We start from the raw sequence: 20,507 nt of genomic DNA on the forward strand, positions 1-20,507 counted from the left end.
CTCCATGACAACCATGGGTCTGTCTCAAGTGATCATCTGTCCCACACATCAGGCAGGGCATGATGTAGTCTTTTTGCCCCAAGTGATATGAGGGATAGGTTGACAATAGGGGTAGTGAAATGCACTCAGTTGTCAGAGTTGGACCGTTACCTGTTATGTAGAGTGGTGGGCCCTTCTGCCCCAGAGACTGATGAAACTGGTGTGTTCCTGAATGCTCTGGGGTATTTTTAAGTGGAGAAAGCTGTCAGTGCTATTGAAGCCCTGGTCTCACTATAGAACAGCAAGATGAAACAGATGGTTGACATGATTGCTCCCATGTCCTGTCTGGCATTGTGGAGCTCAAGTGTCCCCTTGATATTCTGGGGAACTTGGGGCTAGGATGCAAGCTGGACAAAGATTTCAGTGCAAGTGACCCAAGTCTCACTCTGAAGCTGCCCAAACACTGGTTAAAGCATATAATCATGGCTACTGTGTGGCTGTGAAGAAGGCTCATTTTGCAGCTTGCATTGCATCCTCTGGTAGCTAGCCGGTAGAATTATTTTGGATGGTCCAGAGGTCACTGACTCACACTGTATGTGAGGGACCTCTGAGTATACACAGAGTATAAAGTAACTTGACTTCAGAGTGATCTTGACTCTGCACTTATTGCAGCTCCAGCTGAAATACCCAGCGCCAGTAGGGTGTAGTGTGAATGGGGGCACTGTGGGGTGATTGCTCCAGGCATCTTTGGGGGTGGGGCTCCTCACACCACCTTCCCTGAGCCAGCCTTGCGGCACTTTGCGAGGCTAGGATCTGATCAGATCCCAACCTTGCAAAGTGTGGTTGGCTCGGGAACGGCCAGCTTTGCCTTTGAGGGGCTGGGAACGAAGGGCACATAGTGTCCTTCTTATGACGCCTTCCCCGAGCCACTTTGCAAGGCTGGGATCTGATCTGAAACATAACTAAGAACCTTAAAATTTGAATACCTTATTATTATATAGAAGAATAGTTCAGTTATGATTATAACATGGTTTTGGGTGATATATTTTATTATGATCACCAACTAATATAAGCGGATAAACAGAGAATAATTAGTTTACATAATTAAGAAATAGATAATATTTATGGAAGAGCAAAAAGGAAGTTCTTTCTTCACCATCTGTTTCTTGATGATAGAAAAATTTAACTACCTGTTTAAACAGTAATATAACAAGAATTTCAGTGAGTCTTCCTGGTAGAGTTCATAATAAAGGAAGAGTCAGCCTCCCTCTGGGCTTTCTATACAATGGTAGAATAAAAGAACGTGACCCAAAGATGTTCATTAAATGGAATTGTCTTAAATTGGTCAGTTAACAGAGCAGAGGGCAGAACATTAAAGTGAGGGTGCATAAATTCTGACCTATATTTGTAAACAGTTAATGTCTGGAAGTATGAAGTTCTGGTCTGGCAGTTATAAAATATTACAATATGATCACATCTTACATGCATTTAACTTGTACAATTTCAACTATATGTAATCGAAGGACACCAGGAAAATGCAACATGAAACCTGCTTTTAAGCTCTCTGCCTTACTTAGGAAGCAAGGCGCTTGCTGTGTGAAGGCTCTAAAAACCCTGGGCAAAACTTTCTCAATGGAGCAGTTAGATCATCTGGCAGTCCGTTGTGAAGAGAGTTCTTATTTAAAGTCTCTTATATTAGTTGACACAACTGAAGCTAAAATTGTGTCCACTCACCTTCCATTTTTCTTTCCCCCCTTTACAACCCTCTTTTCTCTCCTTATGCTAGAATACAGTGGTGCCCCGCAAGACGAATGCCTCGCAAGACGAAAAACCCGCTAGACGAAAGGGTTTTCCGTTTTTCGAGGTGCTTCGCAAGACGAATTTCTCTATGGGCTTGCTTCGCAAGACGAAAACATCTTGCGAGTCTTGCGATTTTTTTCGCTCCCCCCCTTTTTCTAAGTCGCTAAGCCGCTAATAGCCGCTTTGCCGCTAATAGCGCTAATCCGCTAAGCCGCTAATAGGGTTGCTTCGCAAGATGAAAAAACCGCAAGACGAAGAGACTCGCGGAACGGATTCTTTTCGTCTTGCGAGGCACCACTGTATTCCATTCCCTGCATTTGTAAAAATTGGCTAATGACCTCATGGTACTCTTGCATTATTTCTTCAGCAGCTACCTGTGTGGTAAAATACTATTATAACATGTCTTTGTAAGTGTCTGGGTGAAAGAGGAAGTATCCACAAAAGATGGAACAAAGCCATGATTTTTACCCTACCGTCCCAGTATCCATGACATCCAGCTAGAATATCTCCCCATTGTTCAGTTGACCCAAAACTGCACATGCTCAAAGTATTATTCTTTTTTAATCTGGGTTGGTAAACTGGTTTTTGGTTGCCTCTGTACTGTACCAGGAATGTATAAGTACTTGTAAAGCACAGAATGGTGAAATAGGGGATGGAGGGGGTGGATAAGATAAATGATAATAATAATAAGACCGTTAAGTCCAGCACCTAAATTACCTACCTGCACCACTGATGGAAGGGGAACTGAAATGTAAGAGTGGGATACAGAATAAAGGGAGAAAGAAGAGTTACGAGGGCTGATATTTAGTATTGTGGAGGAAAAGAGAAAGGACAGGCGAAGAGGTAGTAAAGCTGGTATCAGTGCTAATCCATAGGCAATGGTCTGGGAGTCAGGAGGTAGAAATTGCATTAGAATATCAGAGTGAGGGGACAAAGTCAGTCAGGACTAATGGACAAATGTGGAGGCATGACTGAAGAGTAAGCAAGAACTGAAGGACAAAATAGGAGACAAGAACAAAGAGCAAGACAGAAGTCAAAACCAGCCAAAGGATACAGAACCAACTAAAGGATAAAGCTCAGAAAGGCTATGTCTCTCAGACAAGACTCAACTGTAACTAGAAACCTTCATATTCCTTCCTGTCCAGGAAGATGCAGTGGTCTTTCTGATGTCATTCAAGGAAACTTTGCAGCTAGTGGATTGTTGAGCAGAGTCAAGGCAAGTAAGGGACTGCTGATATTAAATTGTTAACCATCCAGAACTTTAGCTGCAAGCCTCGGGTATATCAAATGTTTATACTCCCTGTAATCTGTCTCTTAAAATATGGATATTATCTTTGCTCTTTTGATGTCATTATGAATATCTGTGGAATACCCAAGGAGAACAAACCTTCTGTGATTATGAAAGATCTACTCTCTTAGACTTCCGGGTTAGCGCGATCGGCTAATGGCGGATTCCCTCCGAGCTCTGGAGGGAATCTGCTCAACGGGGGCTGGGTCTTGCCGTGCCAGCGACACGGGGACCCTTTAAAACCACGGGCGCGAATGCCCGGGGACGTGGTGACTCGGCGGGCACCGTTAGCGCCCTCCCGACCCGCGAAGGAGCCTTTTTAAAGGCTACGGAACGGGTGCCGGGGAGCGGCGTGGTGCTGTGAGTCCTCTGCTTCCCCCGCTGAGTGAAGCCGCAAGCCATTTGCCGGACAGCGCTGACTTCTTCCGTGTAAAATTTGGACTTAAATTTAAGAACAACAACCCGTGAGTAATTTGGAACCGAACTTTTTAAATTATTTTGTTTATGGATCTGGTACGAGCGGGGGGAGGTGAAAAGAGGAAGTCCGCCTCACCCCCATTGTAAACAGTCTAACAGCAAGGATCTGCCAACTAAGGTTGTGAGAAGAGTCGTCGGTTATCTTTGGTGATTGGATAAAAGATATTAATTCCACGGACTTTAAAAGATCAAGTTATCGTGCTGGAGGGCAAGAGCTTATATGTTTTGATTAAGTACCACTTTTCTAGAGACCGGGAGTAACTCGTGAAAGAGCCTGTGGTGGACTTACAGGAAGCCTTTGACAGCTGTCAGATTAGCTGTCAAAGTTTGGAAAGAACTGAAAGTTTTAACTTTAGCCGGTTATTTTGATATAAAGTAACTTAAAGCAAAGGAAGATTGATACAAACAACATTGACTTTTGGGTCGGAAGTGAAAGGAATACTAAGTAACAAGAATCCCTCTAGAGGGGATTCACGGACACTACAAGATGGAAATACGTCGGGAAATACGAGCAGAGCTGCAAGAGCTGGTCGTTCTCATGAGAAAGCTGCAAGAGACGTATGAGCAAGGTCATGTTTGGTCTACAAGCCCTTCAAAGTCGAAACCTACAGAAAATATAGCTACTGAGATGGAAAAGGGCCTGATACTCAAAACACGGGCAGCTGGACAAGAAATGAAACTAAAGAAAGAAGAGGAGGAAAAGACACTTGTTAAACAAGGGACGGCCGAAGTGATACAGAAGACAAATGAGAGCCGAGGACTTATCAAGATGATTTCAAACCCGACCAGAGTGAAAGTTGGACTAGCTGGGATGTATGAACTTAAGAAACAAAGACGGAGCTTCACATTTAAACAACTTGACTTGGTTGAAAAAATCACTGACAGTATTGAGAAAGTACTTTTTCGAGTTTGGGTATTTAACATAAAAGATTTCCAAAGAAGCCGGCTGAGAGGGACTGAAGGGGACTTGAGAGCCTCGGACGTAAGGGCACCGGGCTAAAAAGATAGACTTACGGATTTAGGTTTGGGGTGGAAACCGGGGATGGAAAAGGAGGGCTTGGGAGCCCGAAGGGGGCCTGATTTTCACTATGTAGTGTAAAAATCCTCTTTTCTTTTTTTATGTTATTCATTAGTAATAAAATGGGGAATTCGTGGATGGGAACCAGGGACAACCTTAGGAAAAGTATTTTTATTTTGTTATTGATTTTTTCTGTTCTCTTATCTTTCGTATATATGAATAAGGTATATAGTTTAAGTGTCATTGATTAGACTAAAGTAAATATAACATTGAAATAATGGCTAAAATAAGTGATGATATTAAGGTAAAAACTTGCTGAACAAATATGGGAAATGGAATACAAGAAGGGGAGGCGTGGGGAAGTCCAGAAAAGAAGCTATTGAAAATGGGATTTAAAAGGTGGAATCTCTTTTTTTTCTTTCTTTCTTTTTTTCCTTTTTATGTATGTATTTTTGCTATTTGTACCTTTTAGAAATGATAATAAACATTATTTTTTAAAAAAATGAAATATCTACTCTCTTATCCCATGAGATATAATTCTTACAACCATTTGCAAATGTCTTAGCGATACTAGCTTCTTTGCACTTGTGTTGCTGTCATTTGAGTAAAGACTGAATGCTGTGCTTGTTTGGTTCCAATATATCATGACCATATGTGCTCTGATAAACCAGCTTTACAAAGAAACCTTGTTGTCAACCCTTAGGTCATATTTTATGTTTTTCAGGGATGTAGTTATCAAATTACTTCAGTTTGAAGCATCAACTAATGTGGCAGATAATAAAGGGTATTTTCCTATACACTTGGCTGCTTGGAAAGGAGATGTAGAGATTGTGAAGATTCTTATCCATCATGGGCCATCACATTCCAGAGTGAATGAACAGGTGACGTTATTAAATATCTTTGTTTATGTCTTCAGAAAACACAAGTAAGTATAATTTTATTCTTACAGCTATATGGACGGATTCATGAAGCTTCTTCATGCTTAAAAAAAATTCTATGGTTGCAAATAAGGATCATTGTGTTTGTAGAGCTATATGGATAGGCCAGTTAATTTTAAAATAGCAGACATTAGCATTTGAACAGTTCTTATCATTATTATTACTATTGAATTGTATTCAGCATAGCCTTATTTGATAGCTCTCATGACTACTGAGGCATTGATACTGTTCAGTAGTGGATGGTGCAGAGGGGTAGTTCCTGGGAGTTCAGCATGGTGTATATGCACTAGCAGAGCCAATCTGGCACTCCTGCCAGTGTGTTCGCACAGCATCAACCTTCTCATCACCTTACCCTCCCTCTCTCCATCCCAATAAGCAGCAGCAACTCAACTGTTGGAAGGACAGGTGAACACTGCTGCCTCACCATGTCATCTACTACTGGTACTATTACTGTACTACTAAGCAGTAGTAGGGTCTGCTACTATTGAATTCTTTACAGACAAGGAGTGTAGTCCCATGGTTTTTTTAAAAAAAGAATTTTGTATTTCAGAATCACTGTGTGTTGTAGGTTTTCAACCTAGGTGATGTGATGTTGTATACCCATAATCTTTTTAAACCAAGAAATTAAAAACAAATAATACATCAGTGATTTCATACCATTTTTAAAGGCCTCTGAGCTCTGTTGTATATTGCAGACTTCTTCACAGCCTAGCACTACACAACACTATACTGAATATCAAGGCTGCCTTTCTTAAAATGAGATAAGATGCCCCCCAAATCTTTATAATATTGTATATTTTTAGAAGATATTTCTTACCATAGCATGTGATACTCAAAACTATTGCCATTGTTTATACTGTATGTACATGGATTCCTGATCAATATAATGAATCTACATTAATCTAATGGAAACATGTACTGTATATTGTATCCAATGATATCCCACAATGTCTGAAAACAAAATTCGTACACCAGGAATTCTTATTAGCCTCTTCTTGTTCCATTACTTCCTCCTTAAAGAGGAATGCACAACATCAGCCATACTATTTTCAGATTTTTCCAGAACAGCAGGAGTTATGCTTTTAGGGAAAAGTTGCCAGACATCATGATAGGATAGGAGAAATTAGGGTTCTCTCTCTCTCTCTCTCTCTCTCTCTCTCTCTCTCTCTCTCTCTCCCACACCCACACCCACACCCACACCCACACCCACCCACCCCATAAGGAAGAGGGTAGTGTATTACACAGAAAACAGAAAGTGTCTGATGTAATGTATTATTTTAATATTATAATTATTTTAACACTGATTTATAACTATGAGAGTTTTTTCTTTTATATTTGCATACTGTTATAGACAGTAAGTGTTTTGTTAAATCAACAAATATGGAAATGTTTTCAGTTTTGCTCAGGAGGGATATATATGAAAGTAAGGAAGGAATTTAACTTCCCTCTCACATCAGGATCTATTCAGTAATAACTGGTCAAAATGTAAAATAGATGAAAATGTGCTGAGTGCAGAGAGAAATAAAAATGGGCAGTATCCAGAGGTTTCTTCAATGATGGAAGGCACCTTAATCCAGCGAAGATATCCACCAGTGGTACAGGGAGGGAGGTATCTTTTTCAGGTTCTCTTGTCCCTTTGGCTGAGAGGTAGCACAAATGGTTTAAAAGAAGCAGGCAGAACTGGTAAAAATTGCCTCCCTATTCTGTCCTTAACAGAATCAAAGAGCTGTTCATCAGTGAAGGGCACCACTGAATACATCCCAATATGGTGAAATAAATACTCTTTTAAAAAGGGATTTTGCATATGGTTATGGCTTGTCCAGGTTTGTAGTTGATGAAAAGAACTTTACAAATAAAAAAGTGTGGAATGACATTGTTTTAAAACAATGAAATGTGTTATTTTAAATGAAAAAATAGCTGATATGGGAATTAATATTTAAAAAAAAATAGTTTTACCATATATTTTCTGAAATATTTATATTGGCTATATATTATCTTGGTGAACATGACTAAGAAACAGACTGAAAAATACTGACAGACAGTATTTTTAATTGAGTTCCCTCTTTAATTAAATTCTTAAAAACCACACATGGTTCTCTCTTACTCTTCTTGATTTAGAAGCATTTTCAGAACATAAGAACAAACTGATGATTTTAGACAAGCAAAACTGGGATTTGTTCATGTCTTTTGAAATCAGCTGTATGGAACTTAGATTTTAATAACATAAAAATCACAGTAAAATAGTTACATTAGCAGATAATTTGTTTTCAATGCTTCCTTTAGATGCTTTCTCCTATTGCTACATATTAAAAAATAAATAAAAGTGCAGTAATAAGATCATGATTTTCTGAGCTAGGAAAACCTAGCCAATAATTTCCTTTCCTTGGATTAAAAATAAGGAGAAATTTTGTGTGAATGGCTCCTGTAACTGCTCATCTCTTAACAGTAGATTATTTTTGTCTTCTCATTCTTGTTGCACCCTCTAGTGGTCCTTATTAGTCTCCTTCATAGTGATCCTAATGAGAAAGCTACAAGATTTTGGAGGCGTTTGGCTCTTAAATCTGGAGTTTCAGAGTAATTAAAGCAGCTCCTATTCACAACAATGGCATGAGAACGATAAATGTGCTATCTTTGATTTTATGTAAATGACAATGGAGGCTTCTTCCCTTGCTGTTGAGCTTTTATCTGAGATTGCTGGATTGCAGATGCTAAGGTGCTACAATACGTAAACTAGGAGAGAGAGCAGAGGATAAACTGTGTAGAGGGGATGGTGTTTAATGATGGCTAGGAGTGTGAAACTAGGAAATAAATATAGAAATATGTTGAGGAGGAACAATCAGGGCAGTAACTGGGGAGGGGGAACCTTAGACACACTGTCGGAGTTAAGATAAAAATAGTTAAGGGAAGAAATAGAGAAAATACAAAGCTGAAATACAGAGATGGCAGGTATTAGGAAGATTGTAACAGAAACGTAATAGCTAATTGTATTGGTACTACCTTAATCCACTTTTAATAGGAAGGAAATGCCTTAATCATATATGTATAAGCCATGTGGGATGAACCTTCTGTCTAGCATGTGTAATCATTATGTGTGTCATTACAGTGTATTTTGTTTCATCTTTTATTTCTTTCATTTAATTTAAGAAGTTGAGTAATTCTCTTCCTTATGCGATGACATCTTAAATATGTCTATTCAGTGACAGAGGTGTCAATAATTTTAATTTATTGTGAGTTGCCTTGGAGGCAGAAAGGCTGGAAACAAATATTATCAGTAAATAATAAAATCAGGGGTTTTATTTTTTTAAATCTTGAAGTTATGTGACATCAGAATTAATGTAGCTAAAATATGTTTCATTAAAATCACCTGTCTGTTCTCTTAGTTTATATATTGATCAAGTGATCATTAATCTTAAGCAGAAGACATTTTGCTTTGAAAAATTATCCAATATTGCGTTAAAAGCAGTGTCACACTTCATAATTTATTTAGGCTCTTTTTTATTGGATATAGTAAGATTTTAAAAAATCAGAACATGTATATTTATTGTTCATTTTGGTGCATTATATTTAACAAACAATATAAAACTCATACAGGTTTTCCTTAAAGGAATTAATTATTCCATTGGGGCTTATATGGTTCACCTTTGGTCATTATATTTAATCAGTGCTTTTTTCAGCTGGAGCGCACTGGGACATAGTTCTGGCACCTCTCAGATGGACCCCATTGTGGGCTGGCACTTCCCCAGCCTGCTTCTTGCCTTTACATACTTCTGAGAAGCCCAAAATGAACATTTCAAGTCAAAACAGATGCTGGCCAGTGTGTGCAAGTCTACACTTTTTTTTAGATCTATGACTTCACCTACCTCCTAGCCACTCCTAGATGTGATTTGTCAATCTATGGGGCAGGGCCAATTCCTATAACCTTTTATTCAATCCATTTCCCATCTAGCTGTGGCAGGATTTAAGCTTTCCAGCCGGTCCTCAACCATTGCACGTGCACCCGAGGGTATTTCTGAGCTACCCTAGCCATCCACTTGAATCTAAGAGAACAAAGGAGTCGGGGTGCATTTATTTGGCCTCCACCAGAACCAGAGGCGACCCCAAACCAGCTAGGGAGAAAGGTTGCTGTCGTTCTTAGCACCTCTGTGGACAGCGAACACTGCTGTTGTCAAATTGGCATCCATTCAGGGCTACCCTGAGTTGCCTGGCGACTTACTGGAACAGCTTCATGGGGAGCTCCATCACCTGTTTTTCTTGAAAAAAAGCACTGTATTTAATATATTACAGAGTTAGTTTTTGTGGACATAACTCAGCACTTTAGTTAAAAAATCTTTATACAAGCTTAGGTTCTAACATGAAAGTGTATGCAGTCCCTATAGTATGCAAAGATGAAAGTGAACTGAATGAACACCACAGCAAACCTTTCTGAAATGATAACATATGTCTAGATTTTAAACTAGCTGATAAGAAAATGTAGAGGAGGTTTCAACAATTTCCCTGTTCTCCATCTTTTCTTATCCCTTGTGTGTCTTACTCTGTGCATCAGTTATTTCCTACCTTCCTTATTTCTCTCTCTTTCTCCCCCTTCCTTGCTCTCTACTTTCCCTTCCTCTTTTTTTTTCTTTTTCTGTTTCTTAGGGTCAACTCAGCAGTTGCAGTAGAACTGCAACCAGAGGTGTTTTACCAATGACACTGACACTAGATTGAAATTGACTAGACATTCACAGCTTTAGTCAGTTTCAATCTGCATCTTGAGTCCCAGGTAATGTCCTTCACAATTTTCTTGCAACATGCTATTCCATTTCTTCTGCACTAGTTTTTTCATGTACATTGAATTGGGTAGAATATATTACCTAATCTCAATGTGTGCTTTTTCAAGTACATCTTTTGTCCCTCTAAATTACACACATCTTAGAACTACCTGTGTCAACACAAGGCCGTGGTATACCTCACTGCCTATTTGAAGCATATGGTTATGCATGCATGGCTTATGGTATACTCATTATGCTTGTGGCTGAAACTATGTTCCACTATGTTTTGGTTAGGTAGATTACGTGTTTGTTTGGTAAAGACCTCTATGTTAAAAATATATTCATTTAAAATACAAATAACTTGAGAAATGTGGGGCCAAGTAAATTCCTGGTAATTCTGTTAGTGGTAATGCCTGTTTAGGTAAGTAACTGAGTAAGTTACAACCAGGTTGAAATGGCAAAACTGAAAAATAAGATTTGCTAGCATACAGTTTACTGGCATGTTTTTTGCCATAAATTTCCATTGACAAAGGAGAGCAAGGTAGGTTGGAATTTTTCTTCATAGAGCTGCTCCAAAGAACTAAAAAAAATGGCCCAAATATAGAACATGGCACAGGATTCAGCCATTCTCTGCAGCCATTAAGCTATTCTGTTCCTAGGAAGTAGTGACTGATTGCTTTGGCTGTCTATAACTCTATGTTCATTATTTCTCCCCCTGTTCAGTTTCACCATACTCTTCCTAGGCCACTGGTAGTATTGTCTTAGTGACAGACTTTATAGCAGGGAAAATTAATTCAACATATAAAGGGCATTGAATTTTCAATCCCACATACTTGCCACTGCCAATTCATGCCCATGTTCTTTTCTCAACAAAACTGATCAGCAAACAACAAAACATTTTATTGTACTTTGTCAGTTCATTCATCCAAATCTGTTTTAAAAATCTGATAATTTCCTCCTATTGTGTACTAAAAGGAAAGGTGCTACTGATTCCTCTTCTTTTGAAATTTTAGCCAAATTCACAATATGTACTTGATAAGATCAGCACTTACAATATTTTGTTTGAAGCAAATATTATTTTATCAAAAAATAAACAACAATTTTAAATAAATACTGTGAACAGTAACACAGTACTTGGAGAAAAAACATGCAGCTGCCAAACTTTATCATGCATGGCTAGTTCTTATAGCAGCTTTGTCTTAAATAAAAGTTACCTGTAGGTTAAATGTGCACATGTATGTTGGTACTATTTTGAATAAAACAAGTGTTTGGAACTTTCTTTTTCAACTTCTGGAAGGGTTGTTTGTAGTTTAACTTGGTAATTCAAACTACAATAGCACTGTATAGAACATACCTGTTCAAATGTATTATGTCTACAGTATACAGTGGTACCTCGGGTTAAGTACTTAATTCGTTCCAGAAGTCCGTTCTTAACCTGAAACTGTTCTTAACCTGAAGCACCACTTTAGCTAATGGGGCCTCCTGCTGCTGCCGCCACGCTGCCAGAGCACAATTTCTGTTCTCATCCTGAAGCAAAGTTCTTAACCTGAGGTACAATTTCTGGGTTAGCGGAGTCTGTAACCTGAAGCGTATGTAACCTGAAGCATATGTAACCCGAGGTACCACTATATTTCCAATTTCTATGATATTTTACTATCAACATCAAATAAATATCTAGTGTTCCTTATTTAGAAACACATGCTTGCAGAGCAATACTGCTCCCCCCTCCCCCAAATCCACAGTTCTGGAATGAGTTAGGATGAGGCAGAGGTGTCTCTTTATCATACCCTCCCAGCAGGGGTGCTATGCTGCTGCACAGGCCTTGCTGCAACCACCAAAAGCACAGTGGGTGCATATGGATGGTAATTCCTCTGGCACTAGCCTTTGGAAGACACAAAAATGAGATGCTAGGGGATGCTAGGTAGGGTCACTGGTGGATTGCATAGATCCAAAGATGGAGCAAAAAGTGAAAAATAGCCATCCACTAGGGATGTCATTTTGGGGGTGAATTTTTTTGCAAAATTCTTTAGTGAGATGACCTAAAAATATGATTTTGGGTGTAAGGAATTCAAATCTGTTATTATTTTTGTGACTGGACAACATTTAGCTTGGTAAATCTATGTTTGGTTACAAAACACATAAACTGCTCTTGAAAAATCAAAGAATTTTAATTTTACCATCTGAAATGTCAGGTAATGCTATAAAAATAGAATTTTGGCATAAAACATATCCTACTTAACATACAGCATTACCTTGTAATCAAAAAAGAACATTAGAAAGTAATGTTAATAAGAAATTTAAGCAACAAGTTTCATCAAGTCTTGCATTGATTCGTTCTTGGGCATCAGCTGCCATCTTGCTTCTTGGCCTCTGATTTAGCCCTCATGTTTCTTCTGTGTATACACCCTCCCTGCTGCCTCTGTGACTTGTTTCAAACACCTCTCTATAGACTGACCATAGCAGGGCCACTGTGGAACTTATTAAGTCCCCTTATTTTTGGAATTTGAAAGTTGAAAATTCAACATGCCCTAATCAACCACCTTTTGTTTTGACCATCAGGGCTTCAGATGCAGTGGTGGATCTGCCACACTGTTCTACCTTGCTGTCCAGGGCTTTGAACTGCTCCAGATACTTAATGAGGTTTACTTCTAAGTAGACATGAATAAAGGGATACGGGTGGCACTGTGGTCTAAACCACATAGCATAGGGCTTGCCGATCAGAAGGTTGGTGGTTCGAATCCCCGTGACGGGGTGAACTCCCATTGTTCGGTTGCAGCTCCTGCCAACCTAGTAGTTCGAAAGCACGTCAAGGTGCAAGTAGATAAATAGGTACTGCTCTGGCGGGAAGGTAAACGGCATTTCCATGCACTGCTCTGGTTCGCCAGAAGCGGCTTAGTCATGCTGGCCACATGACCCGGAAAAACTGTTTGTGGACAAACATCGGCTCCCTCGGCCAGTAAAGCAAGATGAGTGCCGCAACCCCAGAGTCGTTCGCGACTGGACCTAATGGTCAGGGGTCCCTTTACCTTTACCTAGACATGAATAAACCTGTGTTGTCAAATGAGTATTTTATCACCATATGATATACTTAAAATATAAATGTGAATTGTAATAAATGTGGAGGAGGAGGAGGAGGAGGAGGAGTTTGGATTTGATATCCCGCCTTTCACTCCCTTTAAGGAGTCTCAAAGCGGCTAACATTCTCCTTTCCCTTCCTCCCCCACAACAAACACTCTGTGAGGTGAGTGGGGCTGAGAGACGTCAAAGAAGTGGGACTAGCCCAAGGTCACCCAGCAGCTGCATGTGGAGGAGTGGAGACGCATGTGGACTACTGCATGTGGAGGAGTGGAGATGTGTGTTATTACAAGTCTTTCAAACCTTTATATAAGCTACTGTGCCTAATTTTTAAACATATTTTTAAATGATAACATTTCCTTATCTAATTGTGAAATATTTGTGTAGTGATTTTTTTTTTGCACTTGTGTATGCAAATAAATGTGAAGTTCTATTCTTATTTCTACATTCTATTAGGGTAATTATGTATATGAATTATGTGATGGTACAATACAAAATAGTTCTTATTACATAGAGAATGTTTAAATATATGAAGCCAAAATTCCACTGTGCAAGAGATGGAACTTGTATTTTTAAAAGTATTTGGAGCTACTCTTTTGGGCACAGCCCTTCCAAAGTAACCTACCATTTGAAGAACAAAAACCAATAATACAATTTTTAAAAACTTAAATCTATCACTCAGCAATGCTCCACTTTTTTTAAATGGAGCCAGGAATATACTAATTCAGCCAGCACGTTGAATCTGGAAGAAAAATGAGGGATCTTTGGAGCTGTTGGAAAAGCCTCCAGTTAAGAAATTTTATGCAATAGAAGGGAATTCCATAGCAGTGGATTCATTATATAGAAGGACCTCTCCTTCATGACCACCTATCTTACCGATCCAGGCAATGTGTTTCTAGACTATCTGAAGTTCTTAAAGAGTTTTTAAAGGCACCTCATTGTCTTTAAAGGCAGCCCCCTGTAGAGTGCATTATAGTAGTCCAATACAAATGTGACTCAAGCATTGATCACTATGGCAAAGTTAATCCTTTCTAGATAGTGGCACAGTTGGCATACTAGCTGAAACTGGTAAAAGGCACTCCTTGTCTCCAGTGCCACCTGGGCTTCCCCAGGCAGTGCTGAATCCAGGAGCATTCTCAGCCTGTGTACTTGGGAAGGGCTACCCCAAAGAGCTGGGGATCTCCCCATCCACAGCACCATATTACTTGATTCAACCTCAGTTTATTTGATTGCATCCATGTCAGTGCTGCCTCCAGTCAGCACTTTAGAATTTCCACAGTCTCAAGAACATGTAAAAATGGATTTAAAAGGAAAGGAAAAATCGAAGACATAATAGGTTGAAATGTATAATATTGAATAAGATTTGAAAGAGGGTAAGGAATTGCTGAATTTGATTGTGTAAAGGGGAACACAGAAAAGGGAGATGTGAGGAAGTCAGGAAAGAGGGTTATAAAGATAATAAGCAAAAAACTAGATTTTCTTTATTTTCTGTTTTTTCGTATTCTTTTTTTCTTATGTTTTTTACAGTGCTTCTTAGTCTTGCTGGATTGTGTTGTTTTTTATTGTCTTTCTCTTTTGTTTTGCTTGATTGTGATACTTGTTTTATTATACAAAATCTTAATAAATATCTTTCTATCTAAAAAAATAGAATTTCCACAGTCTCCCTGAGTTCTGAGGATGGAAAGAAATGGTAGAGTTGTGTGTCCTCAGCATCCTGATGATATGCAACCCAAATTTTCACTTGACTTCTCCCAGCAGTTTCATGTAATGTTAAAATGTTAAAAAATGGGAAGGGGGCAAATTAGACCCCCGTGGAACCCCACTAACCATTGGCCATGGGGCAGAGCAAAAATCCTTCAGCACTACCTTCTGAGTGGGACCATCCAAGAAGAACTAGAGTCACATTTCTGACCCTTAAGCAGCCTGACCCCAGACTAGAATGGACCTAAGTATTTACTAGATTCAGGTAGGTTGCCGTGTTGGTCTGAAGCAGTTGAAATATTAAATAATTGCCCAGTAGCACCTTATCTTCTTCAGGTATCTGAAGAAGTGTGCATGCACACAAAAGCTGGACAATTTTTTAAATTTTTTTTCTAAGTATTTACTGTTATCCAAAACCACCTGGAGTTGATAGAGCAGGTGTCAGCCTATCACATTGCTCAAAAGGACAAATTGGTTGTCCATGGCCAAAGGATCTAAATTTGTTTTTATGTAAGAGAAGGGGTGTGATCAGTTTCCTCTTCATTTACCTGTCAAAGACTGGTGTCAAGGGGCTCGGTGATCTACCATAATGTCTTTTGGGGAATATATAGAAATTATTACCTTTTGCTCATACACTGAAATCCTAGGATCTCAGCTAAAGTTTTTGTAGTTTTAGGTAAATGCCATCAAAAACAGTGTAACCCAGGTTTCCATCAATTAGTAGGTCCTTAAGTCATATATACAAATAATTAACTCTGTATATAAAATTGAGTAGACTATTAGTTCCTATAGTTAAGACTAAAAGTATTTTGATTGTTCAAATATGTGCAAAATCCTACCCTCATTTTAGCATTAAAACTGTTATTTGGCTGTGTTTCTGTACATTTTCATTTGTTGGCAGCTTTGGGAACTATTTAAAGAAAATGAGTTGGGCAAGAAAATGTTTGTGTCTGAATTAGCTTCAGTAAGCAATTAACATAATCTGCAGAGCTGCATTCAGATGAGACCACATATTTGCTGAGGTTTATGTTCCTCCTGTAGGGATGAGGCAGGCTTCCTGAACTGTAGTAGAGGGGGGAAACCAAGCCACCAGAACTTTCTGACTCAGACTATTGGCAAAATTGATTATGGAAATAGTATCTTGATCTATTTCAGTGTGCTCAAATCAGATACTTAGAAAGACTATGCCAAGCATCATACAGTTGTTGACAAGACTTTCCCCTTCCTCTTGTAACAGAACAATGAAAACGAAACAGCTTTACACTGTGCAGCCCAATATGGACACTCAGAAGTAGTAGCAGTTTTGCTTGAAGAACTTACAGATCCTACAATAAGAAACAGCAAGTTAGAGACTCCATTGGATTTGGCAGCCTTATATGGCCGTCTGCGAGTAGTGAAGATGATCATCAATGCATATCCAAACTTGATGAGCTGTAACACAAGAAAACACACTCCGTTGCACCTTGCTGCACGTAATGGTCACAAAGCGGTTGTACAGGTGCTGCTAGAAGCTGGAATGGATGTCAGCTGCCACGTTAGTATACAATTTCTAAAATTATTATTTAAACAAAGATTTGTTTTGTTCCATTTAGATAAAGAGATGACATTGTTTTTCATTATGTTTCATTGTTACAAATACAAAGTACAACCTACACTTTGCAACTGGAGTGGCTCTATACTTGACTGCCAGGAGCATATTATACCAGTGTTCAGTGTCTCCTTGGCATATTTCAAATATGTGTTTCTGACATATATATATCAGATGCTTCCCCCTTCTCTTCCATATTTTCTATGGTTTCAAAGCTCATTTGAAAACAGCTGTTTCTGTGCATCCAGCAATAGGTAAGAGCAAATAAACGTGTTCTGAGGGGGTGTTTCCCAGCTTTATGACTTCCTTCAAAGTTTTGCTCAGTTACTGATCCTCAATAACTTTTGGAGACAACATGAAGTTAATTTTGGTGGGGGAATTTATTTAGTGGCTATGAATAAATTCAGTTGTTTTCATTTATGGATTCGAAACGGGAAAATTTTGCTTCAGTTAATCATGTTCAATACCACATCTTCTAATATCTGTGTAAAATTATTTGATGACAAGTAATAAATGACAAGTATACTTCTAAAGTGTTTCATTGTGGAATTTTGTTTACTTTTCTGGCAAATTAAAATAGGGAAAATGCTTCAGTGATGTTGCTTTGCAAAAGAAGCGGAATATGGAAAAATATCTGAATAATAGGTATATAGAGTGCTGCCTTATACTGAGTCAGGACATTGGTTCATCTAGCTCAGTATTGTCTGTTCTGACTGGCAGTGGCACTCCAGGGTTTAAGATTTTCCCCTAACTCACCTGGAGACCAGGGACTGAACCTGCAACATCTTGCATGCAAGGCAAATGCTCTACAAATTACTGTATTTTTCGCTCTATAGGACGCACTTTTTCCCCTCCAAAAATTAAGGGGAAAATGTGTGTGCGTCCTATGGAGTGAATGCAAGCTCCTTGGCTTCAGCAATAGCAACACGAAGCCTCCAAAGCACAGAGGGAGCACTCCCTCCACACTCTGGAGACTTCGCGTTGCTTTCGCTGAAGACTGGAGAGCGAGAGGGGTCCCCTGGAGAGCGAGAGCGACCCCTCTCGCTCTCCAGGCTTGAGGGATAGCCACCTGAAGGAGAGGGAGAGCTGCGCAGCACCCCTTCAGCCAAGCAGGAGGAGAAATGGAAGGGGCTCCGTTTCTTATGCTGCTTCGCTGAAGGGGCGCTGAGCAGAGAGGGGGAGAATTTTTTTTCTTGTTCTCCCCCTCTAAAACAAGGTGCATCCTATGGTATATCCCCCCACAAGCTATGGTTTGTTCATAGAAAGAACCATATCTCTCTCTATAAAGTACAAGAACTACAACTAGGAATGAATTCCATATTTCTACTCTGCCTGTAGAGCATATTGGGCATGCTTTACCTTATTGGGCGTGCTTGAGTGTCTCAAGCAGCAATATTAATAGTGTGGTACTAACATTTATTTAGAAGCTACAGGGTTCCAGACAGACAAAACACATCAAGTGTGAAAGGAAAAGGTCACATTTGACAAATTTGTAGGAGGGCTTATTTTTTTTTTTTTTTAATATAACTCTGAAAGAGGATGAGTGAAGCAATAGCCGTAATATGACATTTACTGCTGTTGATAAATTGGTTTTCTACAAACTTGTTGACATAAAGAATAAAAGCATTTTTTATTAAAGACAAAGAAGTAAAAAGTAATATACGGTAATCATGTATCTACTAATAGTTATTGCACAGATGTTAATTTTTTAAGCCAAGTTACAATAATCACTCTTTTTATAATGCTTTATTTGTCAGTTATTCTTGATTATTAGTATTGCTTTAGCCATCAGTTTTCCCAGTTTTGTTTTCCCAGTTTTATGCTTTTCTTTTATTTTCTGTTTCAGGACAAGTTTTATTTCTACCATGTTCCCACAACACTTTATGGTGAAACATTTTACTTTATTTTTCAAGCAATATTCTGTTCTTCTATTTACTTCATCACCTAGGCATTTCAGCCAGAACCACCATATATAGAGAACCCAGTCACTTGGCTTCAAGGTCATTTGCCGCTTCATTTTTGAAGCTCTCACAACCCAGGCTGAGCTCTATTTGTGGCCCTTCCTCTCTGGTAGGTCAAATATCAAACCTTCATTGTGGGCAGTAGTTAGTAATTTGTGCAGGGTTATTTCTTTCATAGAAGAGCCAGCCGATGAAAAATTGAACCCAACTTGAGTTTCCAGGTGAGAACTCTCTCTGAATGATAGGTAAGCACAGAGTTGTACTGCTGCATACCCCCCAAACAAAGCCAGGATTGAAAACCTCACCCTTGATAGTAATGACATTTTCAGTTACCAAAACAGCTGAAGTTGTCAAGTAAGCCCAAGTCTACACTATGGTTTCTAGTATTTTCTCTCAGGCTCTGTACATTACCAGAGTGGTAATTTATTCTATCTAGTAAGCTACTGCTCAGTCATTCTACCAGAATATGGCATACCTTCATTATTCAATAGAAAATGTTTTCCTTGTTGCAGAATAAGCATCATGAAATACATCCTCTGTTCATAAATGAACATAGGATATTGTTCAACATACAGTTGTTGATGTTAATTTTTAATATCTTTATTTTGAATCTTATGATTTATGTGGAAATTGTTAAATTTGGTTGTGTGCTTTTTGATGTTTTGTTTATTGTTTATGACTACTTTTGTTATGTTGGTAGTTATGTATTTTTATATGTTGTAAGTCACCTTTCGCGTGGTTTTAACTTTGGGAAGGCAGCATACAAATAAAATGATAGATTGAAATTTCAAATGAATCTACTTTTAGTGACATGGCCATCCTAATAATTCCAAGAATTGTGACCTCAAAAATTCATTTATTACCTGATTGAATACACAGACTGGGGCAATTCTGAACTTCCCTAAGAGTACACTAAGCTCCATTTACTAAGCATTTCACCCAAGGGTGGGCCTGTTTGCTCTCATCTGACCAATGCATGGGGTGGATTGATAATGTTTATTTTATAATTCAAAACTTCATTCCACACATGAATCCCTCCCTAATATTTTTGAAATCTAAGATCAAAGTGTTTGAGCCCATGGTCACCTTTTATTTAAGATGCATTTGATTAGCAATTTTTAGATTACACAGAAAGTAGGTATAATTTCATCCAAATCTGAAGTTTTGCTGTAAGAAACTCTTTTCCTTTCACCAAAAAATGACATGTTTCTACTTACTCATTTTCCTTGATCATAAATAGAAGTAAGTCCTGAATTTGCTTGATGTCCAGGATGCACTGTATTCTTATTTGAATAGAATGAAGCAATTCTGTCAATCGTAAAGGAAATACCATAATGGAAGCAGGCTTATGTATGTAGTATGGATGTAGTATGTATTTATTATTAATTTTCCATACCGCCTTTCATCCGAGGATAACAGGGCAGTTTACAATATAAAAACTCAAAAATACATAACATAGTAAGTTATCACACACACACACACAGTTTAAAAAAACCGTAGATTATTTAATTAGCCAAACTGGGACAAGAGGAATGTTTCTATCTGGCATCTAGAGATATGTAATGAAGACACCAGGTGAGCCAACCTGGGAAGAGCATTCCACAAGTGGGGAGCCACCGCAGAAAAGGCCTGTTCTCATGTTGCCACCCTCTGGACCTCTCACGGAGGAGGCACGTGACTAAGGGCCTCGGATGATGATTGCAGTATCTGGGTTAGTTCATATGGGGAGATGTGGTCCTTGAGGTATTGCAGTGTGGAGCTGTTTAAGGCTTTATAGATCAAAACCATCACTTTGAATTGGGCCCGGAAACTAATTGGCAACCAGTGCAGTCAAGCTAGGATGGACATTATATGCTCAAACCATCTTGCCCCAGTGAGCAACCTGGCTGCTTAATTCTGCACCAGCTGAAGTTTCCAAACTGTTTTCAGAGGCA

At 38.8% G+C, this 20,507-nt stretch overlaps 1 protein-coding gene and 1 long non-coding RNA gene across 7 annotated transcripts in view; both read left to right on the top strand.

Annotated features, from left to right (window-relative positions):
• ANKS1B (ankyrin repeat and sterile alpha motif domain containing 1B) overlaps nt 1-20,507 on the top strand; it is a 349,603-nt gene that overhangs the window by 21,060 nt on the left and 308,036 nt on the right. For 5 of the 6 annotated variants that reach the window (XM_079991880.1, XM_079991876.1, XM_079991885.1 and 2 more), the window contains exons 3-4: nt 5,287-5,443; nt 16,262-16,558. In XM_079991880.1, the coding sequence (XP_079848006.1) occupies nt 5,287-5,443; nt 16,262-16,558 (454 nt within the window). Of the gene's footprint in view, nt 1-5,286; nt 5,444-10,119; nt 10,260-16,261; nt 16,559-20,507 lie in introns of those variants that run through there. The other variant, XM_079991887.1, reaches the window with a different exon arrangement.
• On the top strand, nt 14,492-15,326 carry LOC307224820. The gene is made up of 2 exons (XR_013842767.1): nt 14,492-14,601; nt 14,983-15,326. It is a non-coding gene; the product is annotated as an uncharacterized lncRNA (long non-coding RNA).

Source organism: Podarcis cretensis (assembly GCF_951804945.1).
Source record: "Podarcis cretensis genome assembly, chromosome: 10".
NCBI lineage: Eukaryota > Metazoa > Chordata > Lepidosauria > Squamata > Lacertidae > Podarcis > Podarcis cretensis.